We start from the raw sequence: 16,177 nt of genomic DNA, 5'->3' as shown, positions 1-16,177 counted from the left end.
GGGATTCAGACTAGCTCCTCACTTTTGGGGAATTAGTGGGATGACCCTGCTGGACTGAAGGGGGGGGCAGTTGGGGCCCTGCAGGAGGTGGGGTGGTGCCCTTTTGCCCTGTGCCCCCTCCCCTGGCAGTGTCCATGGGGCAAAGTGCACATGCCCAGGGGCACCTTGGTACTGCCCATCAGGCATGGGGCAGTGCCAAGGGGAACAGGGCCTATGAGGATGATCCATGAGGTGGGGGCTCCCGCTGCCATTGTGCCATTGCGATCGATGGGGGTGGGAGGGAGGCCAGCGATCGGGGCAGCTTGGGGGAGGGGGGGGTGTGCCTGGAGATCGTGCGGTCCGGGACGGGGTGTAGGGGGGGGTTCGAGGCTGGCCCATGAATGGACGGGGGCCATGATTGGGCTGTGTGGGGGGGGGGGGGGGGGGGGGCAGCACTGCGGGGGTCCCAGGCTGGCCAGCGAACTGCAGGCTGGCATATCGGGCCCACTGCGCATGCGCAGAGTTCCAGAACTATCAGACTACAGCGTGACTAGGCCCCGTCCCTCGAGCTTTTAATATTCTTGATTGTGACTTCTACATTGCACAGTGTGGGAGATTCTTGTCTGAAGTCGCACTGAAAAAACCCATGTGATTTACACCAGTTTTCCTGCGAATTCGACACTTAAAACTGTTTTGGGAGAATCGCGGCCTAGATTTCTGTTGCTGAACACTGTCCAGGAACCTCAGCCAGATGTTGATAGTGTTTGATTTTGTATATGTGGCTGTGATACCCTCCAAAGGTGGATAGGCTTGTACGTTTAGAACAGTAGCTCAACAAGGAATGTAAATGTCAGGTGAGCAGGTGTGAAGCTTAAAGATGGCGCCAAGTCCTTTTTGGAGCTTTATTTTATTGGATTGCAGATGCAGTATATTTTTTCAAACCAACACCCAAATGAAGGCTTTTATAGACCTATTCCCTGATTATTCTTTCAAAAATTCATTTTGTTCCAATCCTTTTCAGGCACGCACTGGTTCTGAAGGTCAGGAACTATCTTTATCCTTGGTTGTAAAGGCTGAACCCAGAAAAACAGATGAACAGGCAACAGATCATTCTGGTAAATGCACATTTAAAAAGAAATGTGGTTACGTGCTTCCCACAGGCCTGAAAGTCGAATGCTAAGGCTGTTTAACCCTTAATAAGCTGTCGATTCCATGGAATTCCAAGCTGCCTGGGTCAGTCCTTTGATTTTGGAATATGCTGCAGCAAACCTTAATACTGGGATATTGCTAAATGATGCTAAGGGTTGCTTTATGTATTTGGTGATTTCCCCTTTTTTTACTAACGCTGCCTTATTTTCATTTTTTTTGTCATTTTTAAAATGAATAAAGTTGCCTTTATTTTAATACCACTGAAATTTCTTCACCCATTCTGGAAGTGAGGTTAAGAACATCTTTTGACCTTTGGCTGGTTGTTTTGAAAGTAGATTTTTTAATCGTCACCATTTGAGGCTCTGTGCAATAAATGTTGGGCAGGTTACATAACTGAAGTGTGTGAAAGGAAGGATAGCATTCTGAACAAAATGTAGTTGCCAAACATGAAGTAAGTTCAGAAACTGATTTTGGTTATTCTGGAGAAAATGGTTGGAATCCAAAGGGTTTATTTTTGTTGATGATTCAGATGATTTGAACTTGGATACAGGCAGCCAATGTGATGCTGGGATTTGTTGATGGCACAAAAAGTAATAGGGGCTTTGGCAAATTTAAAAAAAAACTTCAAGAAGACACAGGTTAGTGGAATGAAAAAGCAGGTAGAAGGTGAAAATTAATGTGGGGAAGGGCGAGACAGTGGGAGAAAAAACAAGGAATGGAAGTACACCATGCAAAGATGCAGAACAAAGTGAACAGACAGAATTCCAAAGTAAATGCTGGAAATCCTCCGATCAAGTAGCATTTATGGAAAAAGAATGAGTTACTGTGCCGAATATTCCTGAAGAGCGGCAGTCACTACCGGATTGCCATCTGTTCCTTTTTTTTTGCACTAAGGTGGACTTCCAGTTTTCTGACCTGGATTTCCAAACCAAACCTCTTCAGAAATACGCAGTGTACCTGTTCCAGGGTCGTCGTCATAGTGCAGGATTGTTGGGGGAATCCAAGCCACACCTGTTTGTGGAGCTAGCTGCTGTATTTTGGTAAATCTTTGTTCACTAACGCAGTAAAAGGGTCTGGGACATGTAAATAGCTTTGGTATGTTACTGAATGAGTGTGGGTGAGGAAAGTGAGTGGATAAGGTGGCAGAGTAAGTAGTAAGCAGGGTGCTAGCTGAAAGGGGGGTGGGAGGGAAGGTTTGTCGGTTGTCAGTGGTGTAGTTACCCAGGAGTATTTCCTGGGTAACCACCAATTTAGTGAACCTTCACTGTACTATCTCCAGTGCAAGTATATCCTTTTTTAAATGTGGGGATTAGAACTGCACATAGTGGTTCTCTCGATGTGGTCTCACCAAAACCCTGTACAATTGTCGCAAGACTTCTGTATTTTTGTACTCCATTTGCCACCCTAATTGTTTGCTGCACCTGCATGCTAACATTGTGTTTCCTATCTGAGCAACCCAAGTCTCATCAACACTCTCAAGTTTCACATCTTTTTAAAAAATCCTGCTTTCAAATCTTATGACCAAAATTACTAACTTCACATTTCCCTATATTATACTCCCATCTGCCATCTAGTTGTCCACTCAGCAGTCAATATCTCTTTGTGGCCTCTGTCCTCCCCATAGTTTATTCATATATTACTCCATCTCTTCTATGTCATTAATATGGACTGTAAACAGCTGATGCCCCAGCACTGATTTTTGTGGCACTCCACTATTCATTGCTTGCTGACTTGGAAAAAGCTCCATTTATGCCTATTCTATGCTTTCTATCAGTTAACTGATCCTTCACCCATGCTATTGTGTTGCCCCAAACTTGACTATTTATCTATTGTGTGGCACCATATGTAATGCCTTCTAAAATCTTGGTGTACTACATCTACTGGTTCCCCTTACTCTACCCCACTAGTTACATTCTCAAAAAACTCTTAATAAATTTGTCTCGCAGGATTTCCCTTCAGTACGAGCATGTTATTCTGATCATTTTCTAAGTGCATTAAGACTTGATAATTTACAGCATTTTGCCAACAACTGATGTGAGGTTAACTGGCTTGAGGTTCATTGTTCTCTCTTCCTCCTTTCATAAAAAGTATTGTAACAGTCGCCAACTTCCAACCTAGTGGGACTGTTCGCAAATCTAAGGAATTTTGGAAAATTGTAGTTAGCGCATCCTCTCTTTTTTTTTTTGCAGCTATCTCTTTTAGATCCCGAGGGAGTAGGCCATCGGGTGCTGGGAATTTGTCAGATTTTAGTCCTTTTAAAGTTTTCCAATACTTTTTCACTGACACTAATTTCCTCACTTAATGGTGAGGTTGCTGTCTATTGCTGGTATGAAACTTGTGTCTTCTACTCTGAAGGCAAGAACATCTGGTGGCCCCTGATGGTTTCTAAAACACACCCAAATCCTCAGACTTGCAACTGCTTTTGTTTTGCAACATTGTAAGTTTTGTCTTCTAATCCTTAACTTCCTGAGTGAGCCATGGATGGGCCTGTCTTGCTGAGCTTTTGTTTTTCAATGGGATGTATTTCTGTCGGGACACTTTGAAAAGGTTAAGTCACATTTTAAAACACTTTTGCTCCTAGTTCAGTTTTGTAAAAATTTATGGCACCATCTGAAATAACGAAGGCAGCAAATAAGCTTTTTCTTAAAAGTCAGTATGGAAGTTGAATCCCACAAACCAGGATTTCATTTGGCACATTGTGCTGTGCCAGCCCTTTGCTATAGAAATCCAAAACTAATCCTACTGCCTTGTTCTCTTCCCACAGCCCAGTATGTATATGTGTATATATATCCTGTCCCTTCCTCTGGCAATTGCCACTCCATGGTATGTTCTCCTTTCAGCCAACATTTTGGTGGATCCTCTTTTGAGCTTCAGTAACCTTCCTATCATGTAAAGACTAATATTGTGCACAGTGTCATTTCCAATAAACAATTGATTTCTGATGTTTTGTGGTGTAAATGTATATTTGTTTCCTGTGGGGTTCCATGGTCAGCACTGAGTGTACAGAAAGAGGAAGTGGTTGGTCACTCCTGGGGCAGAGAGAGCTTTACTCTTTAGTCATGCTTGGGAAAGCTTACTATTAACACTGAATCCCCAACTGGCTCCATTCCATGGAATCCTCACCATAAATTAGAAAAAACTTCACATCAATTTCTATCTTAATTTTCAGCTAAGATGTTGAATGAAACTGACAACAATGTGAAAAACAGCACTGAAAAATTAGTAGGCAGCAAATCGCAGAGTGTGAGGACTTTATCTCAACATTCGTCTGAATCTTCCAGCACTAAAGTGGAAAGGTCGTTTAGTAAAACATCTCCAGTCAAAGCGAGTACAAAACTGGCTGCTTTGAAACGTAAAGGAGAATTGACACGAGTGATAGAGAACAGTCCAACAAGACCAACCCGTGAGAAGAGAATTTCACCAAGGAAAGAGGAGAAAAATGGATCTTCAAAGAGTTCTCCGGACAAAGAGAAAACTGTCTCTCCAAACAAAGAGAAAATATCTCCAAGCAAAGAGGAGAAAATATCCCCAAATAAACCTGAGGTAGGAAGCACTTTGGTCACATTTGCTGTATTTCGGGTCCGATGCACGGTGGGTGACTTTAGTATGTAGGACCCTTCAAATGAAAGGGGAAAGAAATATTTCTCATTCAAAGACCTACCCCCTCAACTTGCCCCACCCATTGTTTCAATGTGGGAAAACAATTATAAAAATGCTGATCTGTTTTGCCTTGACCTAAAGAGCAGGGCTCTGTCATAACTTCCATTACGTGCCACTCATTGAGAGGAGTTGTAACTCCAGGATTGACTCCGTGTTTTTATGGGTCACAGTTTTGACATGGTTTACGCGTAGAAGTGCAGGGAATCCAGGAATAAATGTGAATACATATTAATATTAGACGAGTACTTTGAAGAGAAAATATTTAGACTATTCCTCACTAAACCAGTAAAATGGGGCAGAGTGGATTTTGTGAGGCTGAAAGAATGAAAACAGTTCAACAATACTAAGTGCATTTTACTAAAGTTTTATTTTGCAGCTAGGATCACTACAGTCTTAATGTGGCTATATATTGATCCTACTTTACATAACTGCAGCACACATTAAACAGAAATGTATGCAGTTTAGATCAGAGTGGTTCTTCTGGGGTAGCTTTGTCATTTGATGGCAGCTGCTGAGAGAGCGCTGTTTGCATCTTTGTTTCTGTAGTCCAAGAACCCAGAGAATGCTGAAAAGAAGCGTCAGAATTACCTGGCCTATCGTAGCTTCCTGAATCGTGATGGCCCTCGAGCTCTGGGGTCTAAAGAAATCCCTCAGGTAAGTTGATAGAAATATACAGAAACGAGCAAACCAAATATATTTGTAGTTATAAATTGATAAGTTCATTTTATAACTTCAATGGAAACTAATATAATTGAAAGCCAATGTATGCTGTAGTATTCTTTTATGGTAATCAGCATAATGTATGAATTTAAAATTCATTGCACAGTTTTATGTTGTCATCTATGTATATTCAGCCAAAGTGAGAGGTTATTTTTTAAATATATAACAGTCATTTGCTGTTTTCTGCAGTTGGATTTTATTGTGCTATTCGTGACGTTCAAACACATTAAATACCATGCTGACTAAAGCATAATCTTACGGGGAATCATTAGATGTCCCTTTAGTTCGCTTTTCTATGTTCAATGGAAAGGCAGTTTGATCTTAACGTTTAGCATAATTTCATGATGCAGATGGCACAAAAATGGACAATATAATTGAAGAGGTTTGTTAAGAGACTTGAGATTGAAGCCAGGATTATGGATTGGGCAGAGAGATTCAATATAAGAAAATAGGTGATTTATTTTGAATGCAAAACTTTAAAGGTTCATAGAAAACATAGAAAATAGCTGCAGAAGTAGGCCATTTGGCCCTTCGAGCCCGCACCACCCTTCAATATGATCATGGCTGATCATGCACTTTTAGTATCCCGCTCCCGTTTTCTCTCCATATCCCTTGATCCCTTTAGCCACAAGGGCCAAGTCAAACCCCAACTGCTTTCTGTGGTAGAGAATTCCACAGGTTCACAACTGAATGAAGAAGTTCTTCCTCATCTCAGTCCTGCGTGGCTTACCCATCATTCTTAGACTGTGACCCATGGTTCTGGACTTCCCCAACATCGGGAATGTTCTTCCCACATCTAGCATGTTCAATCCAATCAGAATTTTATATGTTTCTATGAGATCCCCTCTCGTTCATCTAAATTCCAGTGAGTACAAGCCCAGTCGATCCAGTCTTTCTTCATAATGTCAGTCCTGTCATTCCAGGAATCAGCCTGGTGAACTTCATCTGGACTCCCTCAATGGAAAGAATGTCCTTCCTCAGACCAGGAGACCAAAACTGCACACAATATTCCAGGTGTGGCCTCACCAAGGCTCTGTATTACTGCAGCAAGATGTCTAAACTTTCAAGTGGGAGTGACAGGTGTAGTTTTTAAAAAAGAGGTAATGCTGCATCTGTACCAATTATTGGTTAGGAACAGGTCGAGTCGTCTTGGAACGATATGAAATCCAATTTAAGATGAATTGGGGAACATAGCACTTAAGAGCTATTCTCTGTCATTCAATAAGATCTAGTTGTGATCTGAGTTCGAGTTTCCTGTCTGCCCCCATAATCTTTGACTCCCTTGTCTATCAAAAATCTATCTAACTTGGCCTTGAATAAATTCAATGACGCAGCCTCCAATTCTCTGTAGAAACCAATTCCACAAACTAACAACCCTCTGAGGAAAAAAGTTCTCATCTCGATCTTAAAAGGGAGACCTCTTATTCTTAAATTGTCCTTGGTTCTGGTCTTCCCCACAAGTGGAAACATCCTCCTGGTATTCATCCTGTCAAATCCTCTCCCGATCCAATATGTTTCAGTAAGATTATCTCTCATTATTCTCATCTCTAATGGGTATGAGACCCAACCTGTTCAACCTTTCTTCATAGGATAAGCCCCTCACCTCAGAAATGATCGAATAAATGTTCTCCGAACTGCTTCTAATGTAATTATATCTTTTTTTCAGATAAGGAAACCAAACTGTATGCAGTATTCCAAATGTGGCCTCACCAATGCACACAGTAACAGTAAAACATCCCTATATTTCTTTTCCATTCCCTGTGCAATAAACACCAACATTTAATTTGCCTTCCTAATCACTTGCTGTTGTGATTTATGTACTTGGACACCAGATCCCTCTATGTCACTGAGTTCTGCAATCTCTCTCCATTTAAATAGTATACTGCCTTTCCATTCTTCCTCCCAAAGTGGACAGGTTCATATTTTTCTACGATGTGCTTCATCTGCCAAATTTTTGTCCAATTGTTTAACCTGTCTGTGTCCCTTTACAGACTCTCTACAGCCCCTTGACACTTATTTACATATTTTTATTATTGTCACAAGTAGGCTTGCATTAACACTGCAATGAAGTTATTGTGAAAATCCCCTATTTTCCTTCCCATCTTGGTGTCATCAGCAAATTTAGCTAGCATGCATTCAGTCCCTTCATCCAAGTCATTGATGTAGATTGTAAATAATTGAGGCTCTAGCACTGATCCACTAGTTACAGTTTGCTTGCCTGAAAATGATTTACTTATCTCTCTACTCGCTGCTTCTTGTGAGCTAACCAATCCTTTATCTATACTAATATACTATCCTTACACCATGTTCCTTTTACTTGTGTAGTAACCTTTGATGTAGCATCCTATCAAAAGCCTTTTGAAAATCCAAAATACACCACATCTACTGGTTGCCCATTATCCACCTTGCTTGTAACTTCTAATAAATTAGTTAAACATTATTTCCCTTTCACAAGGCCATTTTCAATCTGCCCAATTGCTATTTTCTAAATATCCTACTCCAACCTCCTTTGAAACCCATTACCATTTCCATCTAGAAGGACAGATACCTGGGAACACCGCCACCTGGATGTTCTGCTCCAAGTCACACCATCTTGACTTGGAAATACATTGCCATTCCTTCTCTGTTGCTGGCTCAGAATCCTGGATTTCCTTCCTGTGGGTGTACCTACACTTGGACTGCAGTGGTTCAAGAAGGCAGCTCACCACTGCCTTCTGAAGGGCAGCTATGGATGGGCAAAAAATGCTGCCCTAACCAATGACACCCACGTCCCATAAATGAATTAAAAAAACCGATCTAGTGATTTCCCTATTACGGATTTTGGGCTAACTGACCTGATGTTTCGTGCTTTCGATCTCCCTCGTTTCTTGAATAAAGGTGTTGCATTAAATATTTCCTACTGGGATCCTCCCAGAATCTAAGGTTTTTGGAAGATTCTAACCAATGCTTCTACTATTTCTGCAGTCACTTCTTTTAAGATTCTCGGATGCAGGCCATTTAGTCCTGGGGACAAGTCAGCCTTTATGTCCAATAGTTTTCCCAGCATCTTTCCCCTGATAGCAATTGTTTTTAAGTCCCTCCCATTTACCTTTTGGTCCTCCAGTGTCTTTGGGAAGTTTTCTAAATCTTCAGTCAGCTATCATTTCCTCATCCTATTCTCCAGTTGCTGCTATGAGATTGATTATTTGAAGGTCAGTGAAACAGGTATCTACTTTGTTTCTGTGGTTTGGCTTTAATTCCAAGATGTCTTTGGGCATGTATGCAAGCTGAAAACGAAACACTTTTGTGCTACCAATCGGAGATTGGTGTCTCTGGGCAGAGAGAGACATTTGTGCTGATGTCCACCTCGGCACATGACATTCATTACCAGCCATTGGTCATTGGCTAACAGAGTCAGTATTTGTATTGAGATTTTTGGTGGTCAGGATTTGTGAAGATGCTGTTTTACAAAGAGCAGCATGTACTGCTGTAATAGATACAAAGGACATTGCAACCTGTATGTTGTTGCACTTGAATGAACTCTGGAGAACTTCACTGTGCTTGTCTTCCAATCCTCTTCACTCTTTTACTGGAACAATTTCTTTACATTCAGGTTACTTCAGGTTTCATGGCCCCTGTGCAGAGGCTCAAATGGCGCATTAACATTTGAATGATCTGGTTGGGCCGAATGACCTGTTTCAGGGCTGTATATTCTATGTAACCTTCATTGCTTTTGCATTGCTTGAATTATTACATTGTTTCTTCAATGGATCAATGAAAGACTTGTTTCTTAACTCTGAAGAATATTTTTCTTTGCCCCTCAAATCAAATCAACGTGTAGCAATTCTTATCATTTTGGCTTAATCTGTCTTGTACTGATTCTGTGTCTCCAGTATGCTCAAATCAGCCTCTTACGTCATTTCTGTTGCTAAAGCTGTTCTTCGAAGAAACGTTTTACATTTTCCATCAATCACTTTCTCTTCCTTTCATCAATTCTTAAAGCTGTAAAGGCCATCTCCATCTATTGGTCCTATATATGGGTAGACTTTGCTAACACCATTCTTCCACTCCTACAAAGAACATTAGAGAAAACTCATCCCTTGATAAGCATTTCTTTCACCTCTAGCCTCTAAACTGCTGTCTCGCTCTGTCATGTCCTGTCAAACATCAAAAGTTCCTTGTGCAAAGAGTGATGACTTTCTGATTAGAATGATTCTTCAAATTCTTATCATTAAGGGAGCTGAGAACTGCTTGGAAGGACTTTCGTTCGTTATTACAGGAGTCCTGGAGTCCATGGAACGTGATGATGCCAAGTCTTTAATTGAACGCCACGGAGGGAAGCTGACTGGAAATGTGAGCAAAAAAACAAATTACCTGGTGGCTGGTCGAGAAGGTGGACGAGCAAAACTGGACAAAGTGAGTATCTGTCATGTGCTTGAGCAGTGTGCACACCCGTCTTAAAAGTGGAGTGACAGTTGATACCAGTCTGTTGTACGAGTGCTGCTGATTCTGTAGTGTTAAAGGTAACTCTTCTGATTTTGCTATTGCAAAACTGTAAAGTAATATTCTAACGCGTTAGAGATCAGATGTTTGCAATATTTTAAAATTTCTATCTTGACATTCTTTGCTGACCTGCAGTTTATACTATTGACCTTTTCTGAAAGTTGTATTCGTTGAAATTAAGCTTGATTATATATATTTTTTAAAAAACTTTTTAGGCAGAGAGTCTTGGAACAAAACAAATCGATGAAGATGGACTCCTGGATTTAATCCGTAGAATGCCAGGAAAGAAATCCAAGTATGAGATTGCAGCTGAAGATGAGGTCAGTTTTTAAAGAGATAAAGTACTCTATCTATAATGCTCTTGCTTTATGTCCTGCCGCGGTTCAAAATCCAACATGGGCGGCACGGTAGCAGAGTGGTTAGCACTGCTGCTTCACAGCTCCAGGGACCTGTGTTCGATTCCCGGCTTGGGTCACTGTCTGTGTGGAGTTTGCACATTCTCCTCGTGTCTGCGTGGGTTTCCTCTGGGTGCTCCGGTTTCCTCCCACAGTCCAAAGATGTGCGGGTTAGGTTGATTGGCCATGCTAAAAATTGTCCTTAGTGTCCTGAGATGCGTAGGTTAGAGGGATTAGTGGGTAAATATGTAGGGATATGGGGGTACGGCCTGGGTGGGATTGTGGTCAGTGCAGACTCGATGGGCCGAATGACCTCTTTTTGTACTGTAGGGTTTCTATGATTTCTTTAAAAGATAACGGAGCCATGAGTTAGTTAGTATGTTGTACCATTTTGATTAAAATAATTGATGGTTGTTTGCTTCTGTTATGGTGGTAAGTTTGAGTTAATATCCACGTTATTTTCTGTGAGATTTTAACTTTACATCCCTTATTGAACACAGTTAACACTCTTCCATGGCCAGTACACCAATATAGAGTCTCTGCCATTTACTCTCTCCAATCTTGCAGGTGACTGTTTTGGTTTGATCTGTGTACCATGAGTGGATTAGCCTAATAAATCATGGTTATGCAAGTTATATTCAACCATAGTTTATGTCCCAAGACACTTATCTAATGGTATAATGAGAATAAATGAGTAGTTGAAGAAATAACATTTTTAATTGGAACTAAATAGATTGCAGATTTGTTCTGATGTTGCTGCTCTTTGCACCCCCCATTGGCTGTTTTATTCCTTCAAATATTGGGCTTTATTTTGTGCGAAGGGTTAAGGGCAAACTGTGTGTTTGCTAACATTACCTCTTTGAAACTGACCACAACTTCCAGACATCAGGTATATGCAGTTCAGCTCAAAAATCCTGAAGTTGCAATCTGTCACTTGGGCTGTGCTGTGGCTCCTCTTCAGTGTTTGCAATTGCTGAAATCCTTTTGTACTCTCGTATTTTACCAGCCACCACATCACTATTGGAAATCTGTAAAACGTTGCACCTCGTTCAGTCAGGTGCAACTGGATTTTCAGATCGGTGGCATGGTGGTTAGCACCACTGCCTGACAGCACCGGGGACCCAGGTTCAATTCTGGTCTCGGGTGACTGAGTGGAGTTTGCACATTCTTTTGCCGTGTCTGCATGAATTTCCTCTTGAGTGCTCGGGTTTCCTCCCGCAGTCATAAGATGTATGGGTTAGGTGGATTGGCCATGCTAAATTGCCCCTTAGTGTTCCAAGATGTGTAGGTTATGTGGATTAGCTATGGGAAACGTGTGGAATTACGAGGGTTGGGTGGGGGATGGGTAAGATGCTCTTTCGGAGAGTCTGTGCAGACATGATGGGCCGAATCTGCTGGGATTCTGATCCTATGCATTTGATGAACAGCAGAATTGATCCTGAAAAAGTCTCTGTTGTTTGACTGCTGTTAGATGATTAATTCCGAGATTTTTGAAGCTAAATATTTTAAGCTTGTATTTAAAAACATTTTTCCAGAATATTTTAGTTCCTACATTCATCCCGTGTGTATATTCCAGTCTTTAAAGAATCTAATTTAGTGCTTTTAATTTCTATTAAAGGGGTCTACATAGAACATAGAACAGTACAGCACAGAACAGGCCCTTCGGCCCACAATGTTGTGCCGAGCTTTATCTGAAACCAAGATCAAGCTATCCCACTCCCTATCACCCTGGTGTGCTCCATGTGCCTATCCAATAACCGCTTAAATGTTCGCTTAAGGGTCTGAAAATTGATTGGCTGCTTGGACAGGCCAGTTGCCTCAGATTCACTTTGGGGTCATGAGGGAACCCAAATGGTGAACCAGCAAGAAAAATATAAACTTCAGGAAGGAGTCAGCATTGGTTAATGGGAGGGACATAATTTCTGATGAATTTCTTGGAGCTCTTTGAGCAGTTAACATCTTGTGGACAGAGGGAATTCAGTGGCTGTTATTTAGGTTTCGGTGAAGATTTTGATTCAGTGCCACAGAAGCAATGGTCCACACAGTTGACTTGGGTGGAGTGCTTCAGTGACGATTCGAGAAATTGGGTGAAAGAGAAAGCAAGGTTGTACACAGTTGCCTTCCATTAAGTGTGTACCCCATTCCTGGTTACTTTCTGCAAAAGTGTGGTACCTCCTTATCAATATTAAGTTGCCTCTGCTATCCGTTTACCCATTCTGTTAACCTGCCATCTTCTTAAAGTCTTTTACCATTATCAACCTCGCTGTTTGAGGCTACTTCTGTTTTTTGCCAGCAAATATTAAAATTGTCTCTCCGTACCAAGCCTAAATTATCAAGGTGTAAGAGGAACGGTTTCCAGTTTGAGCTGCACCTGTTCATTCTAATTAACTTCCCCATCTATCAACCTTTTTCCATCCATGTTGCTACATTCCCTTTCTCACCATAAGCCTTCTGAAAGTAATCATGTGGAAAAACTGGCTATTTGCCAATTTTTTTCCCTTTTTACCCGGCCCAAACAATTTTACCCTCCACCACGTCTCAGACTAGATCGGATAATCTGTGGCTGCATGAGAAATTTTTATGGGAAGAATAATCCTGCAGTGGTATATTAAGATCTTTTAATTGTTCACACTCCTGGAATAAGATCTTTAGTTGTCAATACTTTGGAATTTTGATTGTATGTTTGTGGGAATCAAGCATGCGTATATCTCCCATCCAAACAAGTGCAACTGTGGTCACAGTGATGTGTCCTGTGTCATCACAAAATTCCTACAGTGCAGAAGAAGGCCATTCAGCCCATCGAGGCTGCACCGACCCTCTGACAGAGTACCTTACCCAGGCCCATCCCCATAACCTCACACATTTACCATGGCTAATCCATCTAGCCTAGACGGCACGGTAGCACAGTGGTTAGCACTGCTGCTTCACAGCTCCAGGGACCTGGGTTCGATTCCTGGCTTGGGTCACTGTCTGTGTGGAGTTTGCACATTCTCCTCGTGTCTGCGTGGGTTTCCTCCCACAGTCCAAAGATGTGCGGGTTATGTTGATTGGCCAGGTTAAAAATTGCCCCTTAGAGTCCTGAGGTGCGTAGGTTAGAGAGATTAGTGGGTAAATATGTGGGGATAGGGCCTGGGTGGGATTGTGGTCGGTGCAGACTCGATGGGCCGAATGGCCTCCTGCACTGTAAGGTTTCTATGATCTATGATTCTAGACATCTTGGGACCCTAAGGGGCAATTTAGCTTGGCAATCCACCTAACCTGCAGATCTTTGGACTGTGGGAGGAAACTGGGGCACCTGAAGGAAACCCAAGGGGAGAACGTGCAAACTCCACACAGTCATCTAAGGCCAGAATTGAACCCGAGTCCCTGGTGCTGTGAGGCAGCAGTGCTAACCACTGTGCAGTTTAACCCTTTCACACCAACCAGAAAGTTGCTCACGTTTGTCAAATGTGTTCCCCTTTAATATTGCTACTTGATAATTTGAAATTACTATTTAGGCTGGTTATAGTTTTTGATGAGACTTGTCCTTTTTGATTTAATTTGTGAGATTCACATCAAGCTGAGGATGTTGCAAACCTGAAATGTACTTAAAATCTTAATTAAAATATTAAGATTTTATGTACATTTCAGGTTTGCAACATCCTAAGCTTGGTGTGAATCTGCTACCAGAGGAAACAAATGCACATTGGTGCATGTTCAAATCTATTAGACAGCTCACCCATAAAATTTGAAAATACGAAGTTTGGTGGTATTTACAGCTGCCTATTTTTAATGCATTCTAGGATCTTTATCACAAATGGGCTGAAATCCTGCTCGGTACCAGTTATGAACAGATTAATGAGTGTTTGTAGCGATCTTGGAATGTACAAATTGGCTGTCACGTTTCCCTAATTTAACACTGGTGGCACTTCAAAAACACTTAATTGGTGTGAAATACTGACATTTTTGTACAATGAATTATTTTTTGATTCTGTGTTAGTTAATAAGCACTTCTATTCAAATGGTGCAAAAAGACTTCTTCAAAGTATCATGCATTAATTTAAATTGCTTTGACTTGATACAGACAAATTTTATTTTCATTTTTAAAATTGCAGGTTAAAAAATCAAGTGCAAGAGAAGCTGGAAAGGTTACAGAGAAAGGTGAACACAGCAAGAAAATCTCGCCATTGTCAAAGAGACAAATTGAAGGTAAAAAGAGCAGTCCTGAGACTGGAGAGTCTTTGAGATGTATGAAGAGGAGTATTTCGTTCAAAGCAGAACCTTCTACCAGTCAGCCCTCACTGAAGTGTGAACCCCAGACTCGGACTTTAGCGAAGGAAGAACAGAGTTTGCTGTGGGTGGATAAGTACAAACCCGCAGCGCTGAAGAATATTATAGGACAACAAGGGGAGCAGAGCTGTGCAAATAAGCTGGTCCGCTGGTTGAAAAAGTGGCATGTGAACAACTCTGGCGACAGCAAGCCTGTAGGTGAGAATGATATGTTGATGCAATATCTGTTCAGTCAGAGTTGGTTAATATTCGGGGTTGTGCAATCTGTCCTCTTTTTGAAGATGGGACAATTTAAATCTCTGCAGTCACTTGAGTTCTCTGTAGAAAAGGCGACGGTGATGAAGAAATATACCTGTACATTGTACCTGCACAAACAAATTTCTGTAATAAATATTGTCATGTCATGTATGTGTGTGCATGCATGCGCCCAATTGCTTGCATTGAGGTGGAACCTTAGTAAAATGTTACAGGGCTTTGTTCACAATGCAGGAGTGACTAAAGCTTATTTGAGTTAGATTTTAAAGGGCCTCTTGAAGGAGGAGGGGTATGTTTGGGTGAAGGTTTGGCTGCCATTGGGTTGGTGAGAGAAATTGGGGATGCACACAGGCCATAATTGGAGGAATGCAGAGATCTCGGAGAATTGTCGGGCTGCAGGTGGTTATAGAGATAGGGGGTGAGATCATGCTGGTGGGGGATGGATGGTTGCAAGGATCAACATTTTGTTTGATTCATGGGTTGTAAAATCAGATATATTTCCACCCACACGCATGCGCGCGCGCACAAACTAGCTCAGCCTGGTGTAGTACAGCATTACATTGAGGCCCCACATCAGGATATAGTTCCACCCATTTCTATGCTTTGTGGATTCAGACAGAACAAACTCATGGATGCTGGATCCTGTTTGGGTCATTTCCAAGAAAATCTTCAATCTCTGTTGGGATAGAGGAAGCTGAAGGGGTTTCATTCAGTTGACCTCCAGACAGTTTCTGTCTCTGCCAACTCCACTTGCACCTTCCTTACTTATCCTGTGTGCTTCACTGGTGCACTCTCCTGAATCTTGTTCTGAATCCTGCAGTTAATGTACCTGCACTGATGCTTTGTGTCCACTTAAGCTGTGGGTCGATGCAGAGCAACGCCAACAGTGTGGGTTCAATTCCCGTACCAGCTGAGGTTATTCATGAAGGCGGGCCTTCTCAACCTGGCCCCCCCGCCTGAGATGTGGTGTTCCTCAGTTTAAATCACCACCAGTCAGCTGTCCCTGCTCAAAGGGGAGAACAGCCTATAGTCATCTGGGACTATGGTGACTTTACCGTTGCCTTTAAAAACCGAGACTAAACCATTCACAGTCAAAGTACAGCTGTTTACATGTCTTTTTGTTCTAAGTTTGCTTGAAGCAGCTGAATGGAGGGTAGTAGCCTTGTCTTCCTTGAGGAGATATGTTACTCGTCCAAGGGTCAACTTCTGCACGTATGAAACTGCTTGCCTTCCCTACTTAGGATGGTAGGTGGTAGGGAGAGAGGAAC

General features: G+C 41.9%; 1 protein-coding gene across 3 annotated transcripts in view; it reads left to right on the top strand.

Annotated features, from left to right (window-relative positions):
- rfc1 (replication factor C (activator 1) 1) overlaps positions 1–16,177 on the top strand; it is a 77,360-nt gene that overhangs the window by 35,276 nt on the left and 25,907 nt on the right. For 2 of the 3 annotated variants that reach the window (XM_078216027.1, XM_078216035.1), the window contains exons 8-13: positions 1,001–1,094; positions 4,298–4,671; positions 5,335–5,442; positions 9,724–9,903; positions 10,206–10,310; positions 14,480–14,852. In XM_078216027.1, the coding sequence (XP_078072153.1) occupies positions 1,001–1,094; positions 4,298–4,671; positions 5,335–5,442; positions 9,724–9,903; positions 10,206–10,310; positions 14,480–14,852 (1,234 nt within the window). The remainder of the gene's footprint in view (positions 1–1,000; positions 1,095–4,297; positions 4,672–5,334; positions 5,443–9,723; positions 9,904–10,205; positions 10,311–14,479; positions 14,853–16,177) is intronic. The other variant, XM_078216044.1, reaches the window with a different exon arrangement.

This window comes from Mustelus asterias, chromosome 1 (genome assembly GCF_964213995.1).
Source record: "Mustelus asterias chromosome 1, sMusAst1.hap1.1, whole genome shotgun sequence".
In the NCBI taxonomy this organism is placed as follows: domain Eukaryota; kingdom Metazoa; phylum Chordata; class Chondrichthyes; order Carcharhiniformes; family Triakidae; genus Mustelus; species Mustelus asterias.
This window is presented reverse-complemented; position numbering and strand designations above follow the sequence as displayed.